General features: G+C 40.0%; 1 protein-coding gene across 3 annotated transcripts in view; it reads left to right on the top strand.

The window, feature by feature from the left end:
• The window catches only part of LOC145459188 (uncharacterized), a 38,029-nt gene that overhangs the window by 12,817 nt on the left and 9,746 nt on the right, over positions 1 to 15,466 (top strand). The window contains exons 17-35 of one of the 3 annotated variants that reach the window (XM_080337820.1): positions 223 to 357; positions 1,492 to 1,625; positions 2,121 to 2,274; positions 2,643 to 2,862; positions 2,933 to 3,021; positions 3,471 to 3,602; positions 3,671 to 3,777; positions 6,328 to 6,448; positions 9,026 to 9,157; positions 9,673 to 9,792; positions 9,853 to 9,938; positions 10,437 to 10,552; positions 10,719 to 10,867; positions 10,931 to 11,053; positions 11,737 to 11,849; positions 12,362 to 12,554; positions 13,298 to 13,394; positions 13,857 to 13,966; positions 14,086 to 14,232. In XM_080337820.1, the coding sequence (XP_080193946.1) occupies positions 223 to 357; positions 1,492 to 1,625; positions 2,121 to 2,274; positions 2,643 to 2,862; positions 2,933 to 3,021; positions 3,471 to 3,602; positions 3,671 to 3,777; positions 6,328 to 6,448; positions 9,026 to 9,157; positions 9,673 to 9,792; positions 9,853 to 9,938; positions 10,437 to 10,552; positions 10,719 to 10,867; positions 10,931 to 11,053; positions 11,737 to 11,849; positions 12,362 to 12,554; positions 13,298 to 13,394; positions 13,857 to 13,966; positions 14,086 to 14,232 (2,478 nt within the window). Of the gene's footprint in view, positions 1 to 222; positions 358 to 1,491; positions 1,626 to 2,120; positions 2,275 to 2,642; positions 2,863 to 2,932; positions 3,022 to 3,470; positions 3,603 to 3,670; positions 3,778 to 6,327; positions 6,449 to 9,025; positions 9,158 to 9,672; positions 9,793 to 9,852; positions 9,939 to 10,436; positions 10,553 to 10,718; positions 10,868 to 10,930; positions 11,054 to 11,736; positions 11,850 to 12,361; positions 12,555 to 13,297; positions 13,395 to 13,856; positions 13,967 to 14,085; positions 14,237 to 15,466 lie in introns of all 3 variants that reach the window. The other 2 variants (XM_080337821.1, XM_080337822.1) reach the window with 2 other exon arrangements.

The raw sequence follows: 15,466 nt of genomic DNA, 5'->3' as shown, positions 1-15,466 counted from the left end.
TCATGGATTGCAGTTGGGTGGAATTCCTCCACATTACTCCGTAATTATTACTGAATATGATTGGTAATTATGATTGTTAATCAAATTTCTGTCTGTTGTTCCTCGTAATTTGCCAATCTTAGAGATTTTGGTTTTGATACTGATATTACAATCGAGTCTTCTACTTCTGGCTCTTTGTTTTCTCCATTAACTATCCTTCCACCGCCCACTCACTAACATCAGGTGTCAGTATTGGGTGAGCTGAACGATCTGTTGCAAGCGACGCAGGACTTGAATGAGTCCATTCTACGCGGCGGGAGTAAGAAAGACAGAGGAATGACTGATGTGGCTCTCGACCCCATATCGACAATGCACACTGTAAATATAAAGGGTCATTTCCATCGAGCACAAAACCTAATCATCACACACTTTTCATTGCTTGGCTCTGCATCTTCATGCTGTCTGGCATTGCGTATTGATTATAGAGTTGTATGGCGGCTTCTTGGCTCTCCGAGTCAGTTCTTTAATCATGCATCTTATTTGTTTTTGATATTTTCATCCATTCGCATGAATTGTTGAAGTCTGTGCCTACAAATGTGATCATGATCAGAGACACTTTTTGCTATCACATTTTCACCTTGACATTATTATTCTGTGTGGGGATAAATTATCATGACAATCACTTGCAAGTTATCGCAAATTCTCAGTTATATGGCTTTTGATTATTACTACTTAATATATTGGCATATTAAATAATGATTGAGGCCTCTGACATGTCGAAATGCACTTATAATCAAAACGAATTACATCCTGCTAGCATGGAAACACGTTTTGAATACCTGCATCGTAGGGGTCATGGTGTATTTTACTGTATATTTTTCCATAGTAAATGTACAGCTTCTTGGAGGTACAGAACTTCAATATACAATTGAATAGTGTATTCATATTGAAATAAACCCGATTGTTAATATACGATGTACTTTTGAATTCTCTAATTGTTGCTGACGATTACCCCTGACAAGTGTCAGCCGAAAATATTCGGGTTTATTTCAATATGAATATACTATTCAATTGTATAGTATGTAAATCTATTGGATGAATTTTAATAATATATTGATATTGAAATAAACCCTGACATTTTTCGGCTGACACTCGTCAGGAACTAATAGACAATTAAAAATACCATTGTATAGCAGCAGTCATATAACCTATTATGACAAGTAACAGCCGAAAATATTATTGAATTGCATACTTAAGTTCTGTACCTCAAACGTCTCGTCAATGTAATGGATTACGGTGATTGGAAAATTATGTAATCAATATGTTCGATTGTGTTCATGGCTTACTATGACTGCGGTACTAATTTTGCTTCGAAAAATAACGCTTAGTTCCGCCCACTAGATTGGACCTTATGATGAAGGTCATCCGCGTATTTTCATCTTAATCACTGATCTTTGACCGAAATCGTTTCAAATTTGTATCTGCCATGAATGCTCATAATGCCACTTTCAGCTGAAGACACTGAACGATTCTTTAAACGAAATGAGAGATATCAACGACGCATTACAGCACGAGGCGAGTGAACTGAGTGTCCATGACCAGGAATTACAAGCTCAGCTGGAAGGGGCTCAGGATCACATACAAAGGTATGCAATAATCTCGACTCCCACATATTGGGTATCGGTAGGAGTAGAACGGGGAACTGTAATGCTATAGCATTGATTTATATAATCTTGAAATAGATAAATTTATGTGAAATGCTCGTAACTGACGTGTGAAATAGCCCCCGTGTCACAGCAATTGAAACATTTTCGAAGATTGCAATTATTTGTAGTGTTATTAGTCACGTTGCGTTCGTCGCAAAGAAGTAACGTGAAATTTCAAATGTGACCAGCTCGGATTAACTGCCACAAGTAGCCTATGTGCCCCCTCTACCAAATCTGCTATCTGATACTGCTTACTTGCATACTTGTTCTGACTTTCTGTTTTCTATGTCCTATTGATGTAGTTGTCAGATGTCTTGGGAATCGCTACTACTTGTAATTGTATATAAATTTTCGGTAATATTCAATGAGTAGCACCGCTGACTACGTCGACCACATCTGCCGACTTCAGTCTATTTCCTTGCAAATTTGAAATAGACTGAAAAGATCCTTGAAGGACGCGGACGGGCGTCTGAAGTGCGACCAAGACGAACTGGACCGCCAAATGGAAGCCACCGCTCGATTGCAGAATATCGTCGGCGACAGGGAGGCAGAAGTCACAGGACTGAGGAAAGAATTAGAAAGGGCAAAGGTTAGTTTCTTTTAAGCAGGATTACGTCTTTTATTCGAACGAAGCTTTTGGTCCATGTCCGTCACTCAACCCGTTTCGTGTGAAAGAGCAGATTTTTCTTGTGCCCCACTTGCGCACTGTAAGACATATGTAGCATTCTTTAATACTTTCTCATCCTGTTCGAGCTTGAAATTTTTGAGACTGAGTAAATCGGATATGATTCTGAATAAATTATATTCAAAGCTGCTCGTCTATAACGAATATTTTTGGCTGAGGTGGGTAATCGTCATCAACTAGTATAGAATTGAGAGGGACATCATTGAAATAAAACCTAATTTCGTAGTTGCTGGCCAAATGTTTTGGAGAATATTTCTGAGTTCAACACCCAGGTCGCCAATGATAAACTTAACCAAAGCCTGACCGATCAAAGCGCTCAATACAACAAAGCGCTGGGAAGCCTGCTAGACCCGCGAGAAGTGGCGAAACGAATCGCCGAAATGAAAGAGAAACTGCGTCGCGGCGACCATTCGACTATGACGCCTGACAGCGAACTGGATGCGGTCGGAAAAGCGCTTGCTGATTTACAGAGAATTTTAATTGACATGCTCGGTATGTGATGGGGTAGTCTGAGTATTCGTAGATTGTGCTTTGTGTCGTTCAACTATTTGTCCGTTTGAAGGCCGCGAAGCTGCTGACAGAGAGGCTGCCGAAAAGCGACTGCAGGAGTTGGAGAAGAATACGGCAAAACTGAAAGGCAAACTTCTGGAGGTATGTGAAATTAGTTACATTAGTTACACATTAGTTACCTTGCGTTACTTGAACACGGATCTCGAAGCTTTTTACATCTCAACATTTTAGCAGCCCCTGTGATCAATAAAACGCGCTGCATAGCAGAGCCGCTCCATTTAGTCATTGAGACTGTTCAGCAGAGGTGGTCAATGAAGTGCTTTACGATTTTTGAGTACTCAAGTAACTTTTGCCTGCTTGCACTATTTACTCGAGTGGTTATGATTTTAGTAATCCCATAATTTTCTACTCAAATACCAGTGTGGATCGAATTTCACATACTTTTGCGGAGTTTGATGATGAATGGCATGTTTCAATGGTATGCGTTTTAATATATATGGAAATTCAGTCCGGTTTGAAAATTTGTTTTTTCCGCTTTGCACTACTGTTTGCCATCTCACCGAATAGAACCAAATACGCAAACATTCCAGGCGCAAAAGGAATACAAGGAAGCTATGGAGGCCGCCACCAACGCAAAACTAGAAGCGGAAAAGAACAAACACCAACAAAATCTCGCCAGGCTTGAAGACGAGATGGACGATTTGCACAGGCGTTTGCGCGACGTGAGTTATCCTCTGGAAATTTTTCTTTTTTCGGAAGGACATATCCAATGTCTATATTGCTTTTTCAGGCCGAGGTGGACGCTGATCGAGCTCGAGAGAGAGCCAATGCCGAAGTGGAAAAGTTGAAAGACGAATTGTATGCAAAAGAGGAGAATGCGAGGTTGAGAGATGCCAGGTAATTGTGATGCAATTAATGTCATTATAATTATAGGAAAAGGCTTCCAATAAGATACTCTCACTTAAGAGAATCCACTACTTAGCAGGGTTGTAATGGCTCGAGTCATTACTCGATTTTAGTCACGATTTTTTGGTGACTCGACTTGACTCGAGTCATTTTTTCAAATGCGCAAAATGATCGGTACATATCGTCTATCAGTCCTGATACTTTGAAAATAGGGCCACAAACTGTTGGGTTGGGACTGAGGGAAATTACGATAGAATGAACGCGAGCCATTCTATATCTCTCGAGCAGAGTTTAATATAGTAGGTTGAACCAGATTGCACTGAAATTTGAACACAGTGACTTGGACTCGGACTCGAGTCACAACACTCTGGCTCGGACTCGACCCTCTACTCACTGACTTGGACTCGGACTTGACTCGGTGGTGAATTGAAAATGACTCGACTTGACTCGAGTCAAAACTGTAAAAGTGCGATTGACTTGAGACTCGGCACCGTGTGACTTCGTTACAACCCTGCTACTTAGACATGTTGAATCCAATAGAATATTAGTTTCAATATTTTATTCCCGTTGTGGAAGCCTCGAAATCTTGATTGGCCGTATCGCAGCATACGAAACATGTAATACAAAGCTACACATGTTATTGGAGATGAAATTCCTGTGAAGTCACGATCAAGCCACAGCATTGTTAGCAAAGTACGATGAAATAAGTATGGTCGAAAAATACCAAATTATCTTTGATGTGATGTAGCACTGGTGTTATTTTCTATCTGGTCACATAAAACATGCATATTTGAATTTTCCACATCATACATATAAAGTCAATATTAGAGCCAATACTCGTCTCAACACCTAATACACCATTTTGCCAGTCTGAGTTATGAGCATGGTGTGGTCATGGAATGATTCGTCTAGTATGGTGTTTTGTTTCTGTATTTCTAACACCATAACCACCCAGTTAAAGCCACCGAGTTGATAGTACTACTTCAACACGAATCCATTGAAATACACAAAATAATAGTCTTGCGCAGATCGTGAGTCCTTACATCATGCAGCCTCGTTTGTACTACTACACGGGCAGTATTTACTCGACTTTGCAATGGTCCCTATTTGCGAGTATAGTTATTACAGGGGTTCTCTATCGACCCTTAGGCTAGTTATTGATAGCCTTCCCGATCGGATACCCTAAATCAGTGGTTCCCAACCTTTTTGTCTTCATTCCCCACTTCAGGTTTATTCTGATCCTTCATTCCCCACCAGGACCGTAGACGCGCGAAGCGCGAACAATTTATATAATTCATGTTTGAATAGGTCAATATGATCGGGAATTGCATATATTTCGCTATTAGCCCCTTACCAGTAGAGCTGAGCGAGGTGTGTTGGAAAAGGTAGGACCCCTAAATATGAATTAAACATCTTCGGGCGGACCCGTTGATATATTGACTTCGTTACATGATGATATTTTGTGACCTATATCTGCTATATCAAAAGATATTGAAATCGCCAAAACTAAAAGGCACACACGATTTCAAATTGGTATTGCTTTACTGGCAAATAATTTTATCCCTGCGGGATGGCATTTGTCCTGTGGAGTTCAGATCGCCAGGACAGGAACATTCGGCGCCTGCCATTTAGCCGCCTATGGACAATTAAACATGCATGTATATTGTATATATATCGAAGTTTTCGTTCACTACAAGGGCATTCCTTCTCGGCCAAGGTCTTCTCGCTGCCGATCGCTCTGGCACATATCTCGGAGTCGCATGTTACATGGCCTATAACTTCATATGTCTCGGTGCGTCGTGGCGCAGTAATGGCCGACGCCGAAATCTCTATTTCTATAAATTCTACGTATTTTCGTCGGGGAAGGGTACCCAATAATCAAAATATTAGTCAATATTAAATCGCACGCCCAGCGCAAATGAAATTTGAATAAGTGACATGAATTTCAAAAAAATACTCTATAATTTATGTTACTTCATGAAATCATTTTGGGCTCCTTCGAGCTCGCCCCCGCCAATTGGGGGGTTTGGGGTGCGGCAGTTACGGTCCTGTTCTCTACTACCCAACACTTTTGTCATCACCGAGCAGCTATTTGCTGGTTTGACTACACAAGACACACAACCACGCCAGTACGCCAAGACAATCGCCTATAACTGCAACGTAAAACGTATTGTGAACCGATACCAGTAACGCTCAAAATTTCGGGAACGCGTTATTTCAGGTAAAACTGGTAGTGCTGGATGCGTTCGTGACGCCATCATTGGAAATCCAGAGTTAAAAATGAGGTTTTGTGAGTACCGCTCAATATAGTTTTCGAAACATACATTCCAGGGCAGAACTGGTAACGGTAATTGCACATGTATCTCCGTGAATATGAAGACTGTCCTGTAGATAATTTTAAACAAACGCGTCTATTCTCCACCAGAAACCATTGAATTCCCCACCAGTGGGGAATTCCCCACCGTTTGGGAACCACTGCCCTAAATCATTGGAAAATACAGACTAAGTAAAACTGGTCAAGGGCAATGCTTTCTGATTCAGGACCCAGCAAGATTTGCGGGATCTGGAAAGGGAGCTCGGGGACACGAAACGAGCGCTACGTAGCAAGGACGTTAACGAGGCCGAGATTGATGAACTGAACGACAGATTGAAGAGGTTGCAAGTGAGTCATTTGTAATTGAAAGACTACTCCAAGTCGTCTCCCATTATTCTATTAAATCGCAATTGTGTGGTGATATTTTCTGAAAAGAATTCCAAAGAATGATGATGACGATTGCATCTGCTCTACAGCTATTCTGGATTTGAGTAGTGTTTTACTAGTTTTCAAAAGTCTTGAAGACCGCTATTTCAGCCATGTTGTCTTATCTCAGAACTCCCTGATCAAGAATGTTTCTTACAGCGCAATTACTATTTCGCTTAATCACAGGGGTGTGTGGGTTCTAGCACTCATGTTGTCCCGAAATATTGTTACCTGATAGCTTTCAGTGCGCTGCTGGATGTTTCTAAATTTGTTATATCGTGTCAGACAAATATTGCCAACATTCGATAATTGTATAACTATATATTTCACCTGGGTTGATTGTTATAACCAATCTCAGAAGAATTGTGTTTCATGATTCTTTCCAGTGAGATATTTTATAAGATGTTGCTACTCTACAACAACAAATAGTAAAATCATTGAAATTTATATTTACAAAAAGCAGTTGACTCATGTGAAATATGTCATAATATTTCGTTAAGAGTCAGTTCGTTTATTAATATAAGAGCACTACAGTATCTCATAAAGAGTCAACATAGACCACAACGACTCTTCATGAAACTCCTAAAAGCAGCTGGCAGTAGAAAAACGATTTGTAACGTTTGTTTCTCCGAATTTTTGCGCCTCTGCTATAACTTGACGACCGCTCTCAAAATGTTTGACTCCTTTTGTAGAGATACCTTTTTTGTCCGGTGCCCTCCTTAACAAGCTGTTATGTTTCAAAATTTGCTCAGAACAATAGGACGCCCATTATATGCGCTATCAATGACTGGATACTCCTTTGTTGTAGCAAGTGGGAATCCAAGAAGGTTTTGTAAACAATTACTATGTTATAATTACTGGGTTGCGTTTGATTGGGACGGTTTTGTAGCTAAGAACACATGCGAGTTGACTTGTTGGCACTGTCAACAGTGGCGTGTTTTGACTTGACGGGATATGAGCATAGTGCAAACTGATTGATCCCACTCAGTAATGATAAGACAGTGTGTATAGGAATGTACGTTTCGACTGGATAGGGACATTGGTGTTTTAATTAGGTCATTGGGAGGAATGTCTATGATGCTTTAGTAAATTTAGGATCAAAATAGAAAGCAGCATTAGCTATTTAATTGTCAGGTTTTAAGTGTACCTACCTAATCATTATAATGTTTCACGTTGCCATTTTGGCAAGACAATAAAATATAATGCTATAAGTTTTTGCAAATAGAGTGATCCTGTTTGATATTTGTAGTTGTCACCTTCGAAAGCGTGGTATCAGGTATAAATTGTACACAGCAGGCCGAGCAATTTCATATATTACTACATCTTGAAATATATTGTGATATTCAAGCTATGCCTGGCAACGTCGTACAAACAGAAATGCCGACTTTGAATAGGCAATAATTGAAACGGATTTGAAGACGATAGAGTCTGTAGGCTGTTGGAAAATAATATCAAGTTCTGAGTATTTGCGTTTCCGAGGATTGTTCAAATATTCAATCACACTTAGCACTGTTATCAACGTATGATGTGGTATATCTATCGTCAAGTATCAATGATTTATACTGGGCGTTTGTTGTAACTCCTTGAAATCTTATATATTAAAGCCTCCATTTACCTTTGTGCAATGATAATGTTATGTCTGTATCTCGTAATTTTGCATAGCATATCTTATTGTGTGAGTAACCTGTGGTTGCAACGTGGGAATTGAAATCTTCGAAAGGTTATTTCTGATATGAGCCGATCCCATTCGGATATCAACATATCTTCGTTACGACATACTGTCCGTCACAGAAGGTTGCCAAATCATCGGCGTAACATGGTAATATGCTATTTACTATCCTACCACGATAAAAATGGTGCTAAAATAAAAGTTCAACAGCTTTGTAGGACTTTACTCGAGTACAAATTAACATAAACTGCCGTCTAGTTCATCCAGTTGCACAAAATGTGTCGCTAATTACGACTCATGATGGGCTAATTTAGAAATACCATGAATACCTTGAATTGGGATTGATACGACAACAAAATGCTTCATGATGAAATACAAATAAATAGCTACCGGCTCATCTATTTGAAATTTTTTCACGTGTATTAAGTAGCAACGTGACCTTCCGTAGCTGTTTAAATGAAAGTAGAAGTAGTCATACATACAGACCGCTTGATGAGGCGGTGATGGCAAACTATTCAGCTCAAGTAAAAGTACTTAATTAACGAGCATGTACCTCTACAGTTTGGTGGTGTCGTTTTTGGCAGGTATTTCCAAATTCATTTGCAAGACTGATAATAACCTGCGGTACAGTAGAAAGTGTTGGCTTTAAATTGCATTGCTATTATGAGTTATGACACTGGCTGTTTTGAAATTCTTTATTTTGTATACCCTGCCATCTTGCATGCCTCGCAGTGATGCCATGAATTTGAATGCCTCCCGATTACCTTAGGGCTTCGCACACGAGCGTTTATATCTATACCACGTTCAGCTGTTGCTATCTTGGTGTTCAGGACGACAGATTGCGTGAATCTCGAGCCGCCGCTGATGCGGACGCCGCGGCTGCCCGGGCCAGACGCGACTTACAGAACGCAGAAGATCAGATCCAAACATTGAGGGACTTGCTGAGAGCACAGGAATTGAAGGTACGCTGAGAAGCGACACCCATTGCTACATGTGGTAGTAGATCTAAATACAAGGAAATGGGCAGTTAAATTATTGTAGTCGAATAACGGGATGGGAATTTTCCATTTTTGCTCATCGCAAAAGCACGTCCTCTATGAGGCTGTAGTCGAGTAAGTTACTATTACCGAGTGACGGAGAGCATGGCACTTAGATAACATCAAAACCAACAATATTGCGTCTTTCACTTTTGATCGCAGGTGGTCTTAGCAATTCCAATAGAAGTTTCAAGTAGAACTACGCCTAGTCCGAATTTAACTTTATTGGTAATGTTTGCAGCACATTACCCGTATTTTGTATTTTCAACGTTGCGACAAAATATTTGCTTATCAAGTCGAGTAACCTATACCTATATCTATGATACTCTGACAAATTTGAAATCTATTTTCCATTATCAAATTCACACGCTAGCTGACCCCCATGGTTGTAATAATTGATGTTGTACATGTAAGATTATGGGAATCGAACTCTTACCTAGGATTCGCATCTCGACCGTGGGCGCGTTGAAGATCTCCGCGACGCCCTCGCTGGCAAACTAGCGGAAGTCGAAAGATTGAGGCGGCTATTGGCCGGACTGAAAAACGACAGCGCTGACGAGGTGGGCGTGTTGTGTGAAACACTACCCTGATTTGAAATATCAGCATCGCTCGTTTTTTAGATCTCGTCCCTCTTGAATGAAATCGAGGCTTTGAGGAGAGCGCTGGCCGGACACAACACTCAGATACGAGGCCTGGTGCCTGTAGGGTATGTGATCATGATTGGATTGTTTGTGTTGACGTGATAGGTCGTGCATTTACAACGTCCGGCATCCAATACTGTTAGACAGTTCACGCATATATTAGATGTTGAGTTGTCACCTAAAACTAACTGTGCACGCGGAGCGGATATCTGCTTACTTTCAAAACGATTTGAATCAACTAATGCCATTCCATTTGTTTGACTCAAATGAGTACCGAAAGTAAGCTCTTGCGCCGCTGAAATAAACAGTTTAGAAGCCATTGGTTATCTAGCACTGCTTTGTTACCATATCAAAGAGTTGGCAATGTATCACAATGACATATTTCTATTTTTTTTTACTAGTGAGATCGTTTACAAAATCTGATTGGCTTAATTCGATCTCTTAGTTTTTGAGTAAAAGGCACTAAACTAAATGCAATTGCACTTTTTGATTAAATGGAAGAATTCATGATGACCGATATTCAAATTAATTCAACAGTGTGCTATAATATTACCTACTTTTAGGGGTTATTACCAGTTTGTGCCAAGTCAAGGGGACGCGACTGGAAAATGGGTTTTTGTAACCAACGGCAAGCACGCTGGCCCATCGTACGCTCAACAACCACCCATATATACTACCGGTAAGTATATGTAATTCATAATCTCTTTAGTTAAATAGTGTGAAACTTTATATATGTTAACCTGTGCGGCAAGTTACTTGAGGCATAGCACCAGCGTCAGTAACAAAGTGACATAGCACCATTGAAACCATTGATTTTGTTCATAATTGTGTAAAACCGCATTCAGATCCCGGCGCGCAACCCATCCTAACCCCCGGTACACCTGGAATGATTGCGATCGGAGAAAACGGCCTTCCCGTCCTAGTGCCATTTGAGGGTTTTTTCTGCAACGTACCAGAACATCACGAAATCGAAGATGAATTAGAAGAACTGAGGGTACCGTTGACATAGGAAGGCTACCGTTACAGAGATGGATTGATGTTTTTGCTTATTTTGCAGGAGGCTTTTGACAAATGCAAAAAGAAAAAGAAAGCCTGCCATAGGGAGCTGGACGATAGCGCATTCGTTCACGATTTGGAAGAGAGGAAAATTCATCTGGATACAATTATCTCTGAAAGAGAGGTACCCGATATATCTAATGGCAATTCAAATCGTGTCTTAACGGGGACACTATTTTTGGCCATGAAAATGATTAAAATGAAGGCCTGTCTACACTAGAGCAGGGGTGTGGGGCCTGTCGGCCTGCAGAGAAATGTAAAGTTTTGAACAGTGTACGGCACCTGAAATGAGTTTCTAATTACGCTTGGTCCGTTTGTTTACATGAAGTTCAAGTGAGCTAAAGTTATGAAAACAGAATTAATTTGATAACTTTAAAATTTTGTCGCGCGTCTCGTGATTGCTACGTTCGTCCGATGCCGAATTATATTGCCAACTCTCACCGTCAACTTTATCATTTCCTAATGATATAGTGAGCCTAGCACCTATCAGAAAGCCTATGTATGTAGTTTCTCAGCCTTATTTAAACTTGACAAACTTGAATCTGGTGTCGAAAATTGTAAAGAGACTATAAGAGTGTAACGTTCATAGCTTAAATTGATCATATCATCATCGAGTATGGTCCTCGTAATACAATCCTTGTCAAAATGGAGCTCTTACACACTATGGCTGATGTCTTTGTCAGATGCAAATTGCCAGAATTCCGTGTCTTTGATAATGATGCTTCTTACATTTAGTTGCTAGCAATCCTTTATGCTAATCCATATGAGATCTTATTCATTACCAAATAACATCATCGTTCGAAACAGGCATGTTTGGAAAAGTTGAAGGAGGATGAAGAGAGAATGTCCAAAGAAGGATTGGAAGTCGCCAAGGAATTGGCGGACTTGAAATCGGAACTCGCTCGGAGATTGAAAAATAAGTAAGCGACATTCCATGCATTCGCGTCGCCGGGTTTGACTTTTTTATGATTCCGATTCAAAGACTCGGATTAGAATTTGGCCAGAGTATGATTGTTTAGGGATTTGGTACTCGGGGAAACTATTCTTACGGTCTGGGCCAGTCTTGTCACTAGAGGTGTTCAGTAATGAAGTATTGTTTTATAATGAAGAATTGTTTTCGGAATACTTTGTAATTAAGTGGTTATGATTTTAGACAATGTCTGATTCTACACAAGTTTCAGTTTTGTTTAGAACAAAATAGGCTTACTTGAGTAGAAATAGCACTTAAGCTCAATATACTATTTTTAGTTGGTATACAATTAGGAATATTAGTACATTGAGCTTAGCAATCTCTCTCCGCCCCAATTATTAGAAATTTCATGCTGGTGACGTCATATTTTGTGATACGATTGTTGATATACCTCTAAGCAGCTCTTCAAATACTTACTTTAATATTTACTGCGCAGTTTCGATGGTTTCCATTTCTGTGCAGAAACGCCTTGGAGGGCGAAGTGAACGCGCTGCTGGAACAAATGCAAATGGAACAGGCGCTGGCTCAGCAAGAGGCTGTGACCGAGGAGCTCGAGGCCATGCAGAAAGATCTGGTTCGGAAGCGAGCAGATTTGAAGGAGGCTGAGAAGAGGTTGCGCGAAGCGAAGTTGGAAGAAAATGATGCCACCAAAAAAGTAAAGTCCAGTCTGCCTCCAGGATAGATTGTTCAAATATCGGTGTATTTTCCGACTGTTGGGCACGGAAAAGACTCATGTATTGCGGCTAAACTGTATTTTGTCGTAAAAATTTATAGGCTTTCGCTTTACGACCAAATTGTCCATCGACGGGATACATATGTTACAGATAGTGGCCGGATTCAAGTTTTTTGTTACAAATGTCATTTTTTTCCGCCTGTTCTGTTACAAAAAGTCTTTGATAGTAACCATTAATGAGAAACGGTTCGCTGATCTCAAAATATTTCATGAGATGATTTCATAGAATCGGTGCCAATCGGCTGAATCCGTCCACCGATTACGTATCAAACAGCACCAAACGACTTTCTAATCGGCGATCGACTGATTGTACATGCAATGTTCTCATTTCGTTTCTCGTGATATTAATAGTTTACTAATACTACTACTACTACTACTTGGAATACCCATGGGTAAACAAACGACACCAATGTAAACGTCCAATTTCGTTTAGTTCAACCTCGAAATTCTAGAATTCGACCTCAGAAATTTACTTGTATGCCCATGAAGGGGCTGAAGGGCCGGTGTGGTCCGGCATCTTTGCTTGAGGACGGTGCAAGATGTAAAAAGTTCTGAGAAGTCAATTTTTTCATTCCATCTATGTAACGCAGTTGTTTTCACATCTTAGCACTACTTTATATTGGCGTCGCATGCACTTTGGTGAAATTTATTCTTTTTTACACCAGACTGAGCTATTACTCGAAAAAATGGAGATCTCACAGCAGAGACTCACGGATTCCGAGCAAGACAGTATCGAGCTAGAGAGAAGGGCGAGAGACACAGGTATTGTGAGATTTAACACTGCTATCTACCTTACCTCTCAGGTGTCTGCCTTAAGGTTTGTTGAACTTTCGGCACAGGGGTGGATGTGTTGGTCCTTTCTACAACTGGTGTGGTTAAAAAGTTGACAGCCCCAGAAATGTTGGTGATCACATACAAATATACATATATATTTCGTGCAAAAGTTCAAAAGTCAAATTTATCGCTAAAGTATCTCTGTCAGTTTGATATACCGCGTATTATTGTTGCTACCACAATACTAGAGATATACACGAATATTGTATTGCGTTGCTCGAATAAATTTCACTGAGACGGTATGCTCTATCATTCTACAGAAGAGCTGCATTGCGATTTTATGAGTTGGGCTATTTAGGACTACGCAACTTTGGTCGAGATGTGTCTAACACCGTACATGCTACCATGGCACCGCTACGCATTCTCACAAACGCTGCACCGTTTTCACAGGAGTGCAGTTAGTTCGCGCTCACAAAGAACTCCGCCAATTGCAAACTCAAATGAAGTCTGCGGAGGCACAGAAGATCAGCTTGGAAGACGACTGTCACCAACTTACCAGGGTATGTGTACGGTAGAGTTTTTGACATATGATATCATACTAGGAGTGAGATTCGAAGTCTGCTAGCTCTTTTCTAAACCCGCGAGAGACAAGGTTGAAAACGAGGTCGATTTCTTCCAGGTGATCACGAACAAAGAAGCGGAATTCACGGCGCTCGAACAAAAGACTGAAAATCTGACGGGGAATTTGGAGAGATTGCACTCCGAACTGTTACTTGCCGAAGAGAAGCAAGCCGATCGTCTATCTACTTTGCGCGAAAGCGAAAAGGTGACTTCAAATTTGCCGTTTGTAAAAATTGGACTGTGTTCCTTGTTGTAAAGCTTATTTGAAAGAGGGTCGCATTCCTTTATTAAATTTCATTATTTCACGACTTCACAAGATTACATTTGAATTTGATGCAGGGTTATAATCAACTCGCAAGTCAATCTCACTTTTATAGTTTTGACTGGAGTCATTTTCAATTCACCACCGAGTCATGGTATTATGACTCGAGTCCAAGTCCAAGTCATTGTGTTGATTGCTCAGTTTCCAGTTAAAGTCTTGTTAAACCCACTTTTCATAACTCTTGTTTGTTGATATCGAATCATTCGCATTTATAATACTAATTTTCCTCGCTTTTTGCAGTTTCTGGTCGCATTCTCAAGTACCAGTACCAATAGACGATATCCCAATAGTGTCGCAATTTTACTATTCTTCGAAATTACAATGAAATGCGGGTCTTGGCCGTCTGAGTCTCGAGTCATATGACTTTGGTTCCAGTCATGATCAATGACTCGAGTTGAGTCGAGTCAATAAACAGAATTTGAGGAAATGACTCAAGTCAAGTCAAGTCATCAAAAAATTGTGACTCGAGTCATTACAGCCCTGATTTGATATGTTATGTGAACATTAGGGTTGTTCAAAAAACACTTTGTTTTCCAAATCTCACTCGCCTAGTGACTAAATCGTCAGGTTGTCTAAGAAAACGATGTACACCAAATTTAACTCAATTCCAACCAGTAGAGGCCGTGCAATCTTGAATTGAAATTTTTAATTTATTATTAAAAAATAAAAAATAAAATTTTTCAAATTTTTCTGTCAACCCCATGAAATTGTTGAGCTGTCTTCAAAGACGATGCAAAACAAATTTGAGTCAATTCCGACTAGTAGAAGCGGAATTATTTGAGTTTTTCGTTGATAATCCCCGGGTCAAGGATAATCCGAGAATTATCAACGAAAATCTCGAATAACTCCGCTTCTACAAGTCGGAATTGACTCAAATTTGTTTTTCATCGTCTTTGAAGACAGCTCAACAATTTCATGGGGTTGACTGAAAAATTTGAAAATTTTTTTTTTTAATTTTTAATAATAAATTAAAAATTTCAATTCAAGATTGCACGGCCTCTACTGGTTGGATTTGAGTAAAATTTGGTGTGCATTGTTTTCTTAGACAACCTGACGATTTAGTCATTAGGCGAGTGAGATTTGGAAAAAAAAGTTTTTTTTGAACAACCCTAGTGAA

This window comes from Botryllus schlosseri, chromosome 16 (genome assembly GCF_051294905.1).
Source record: "Botryllus schlosseri isolate E-star chromosome 16, Bs_hap1, whole genome shotgun sequence".
Classification (NCBI taxonomy): Eukaryota; Metazoa; Chordata; class Ascidiacea; order Stolidobranchia; family Styelidae; genus Botryllus; species Botryllus schlosseri.
This window is presented reverse-complemented; position numbering and strand designations above follow the sequence as displayed.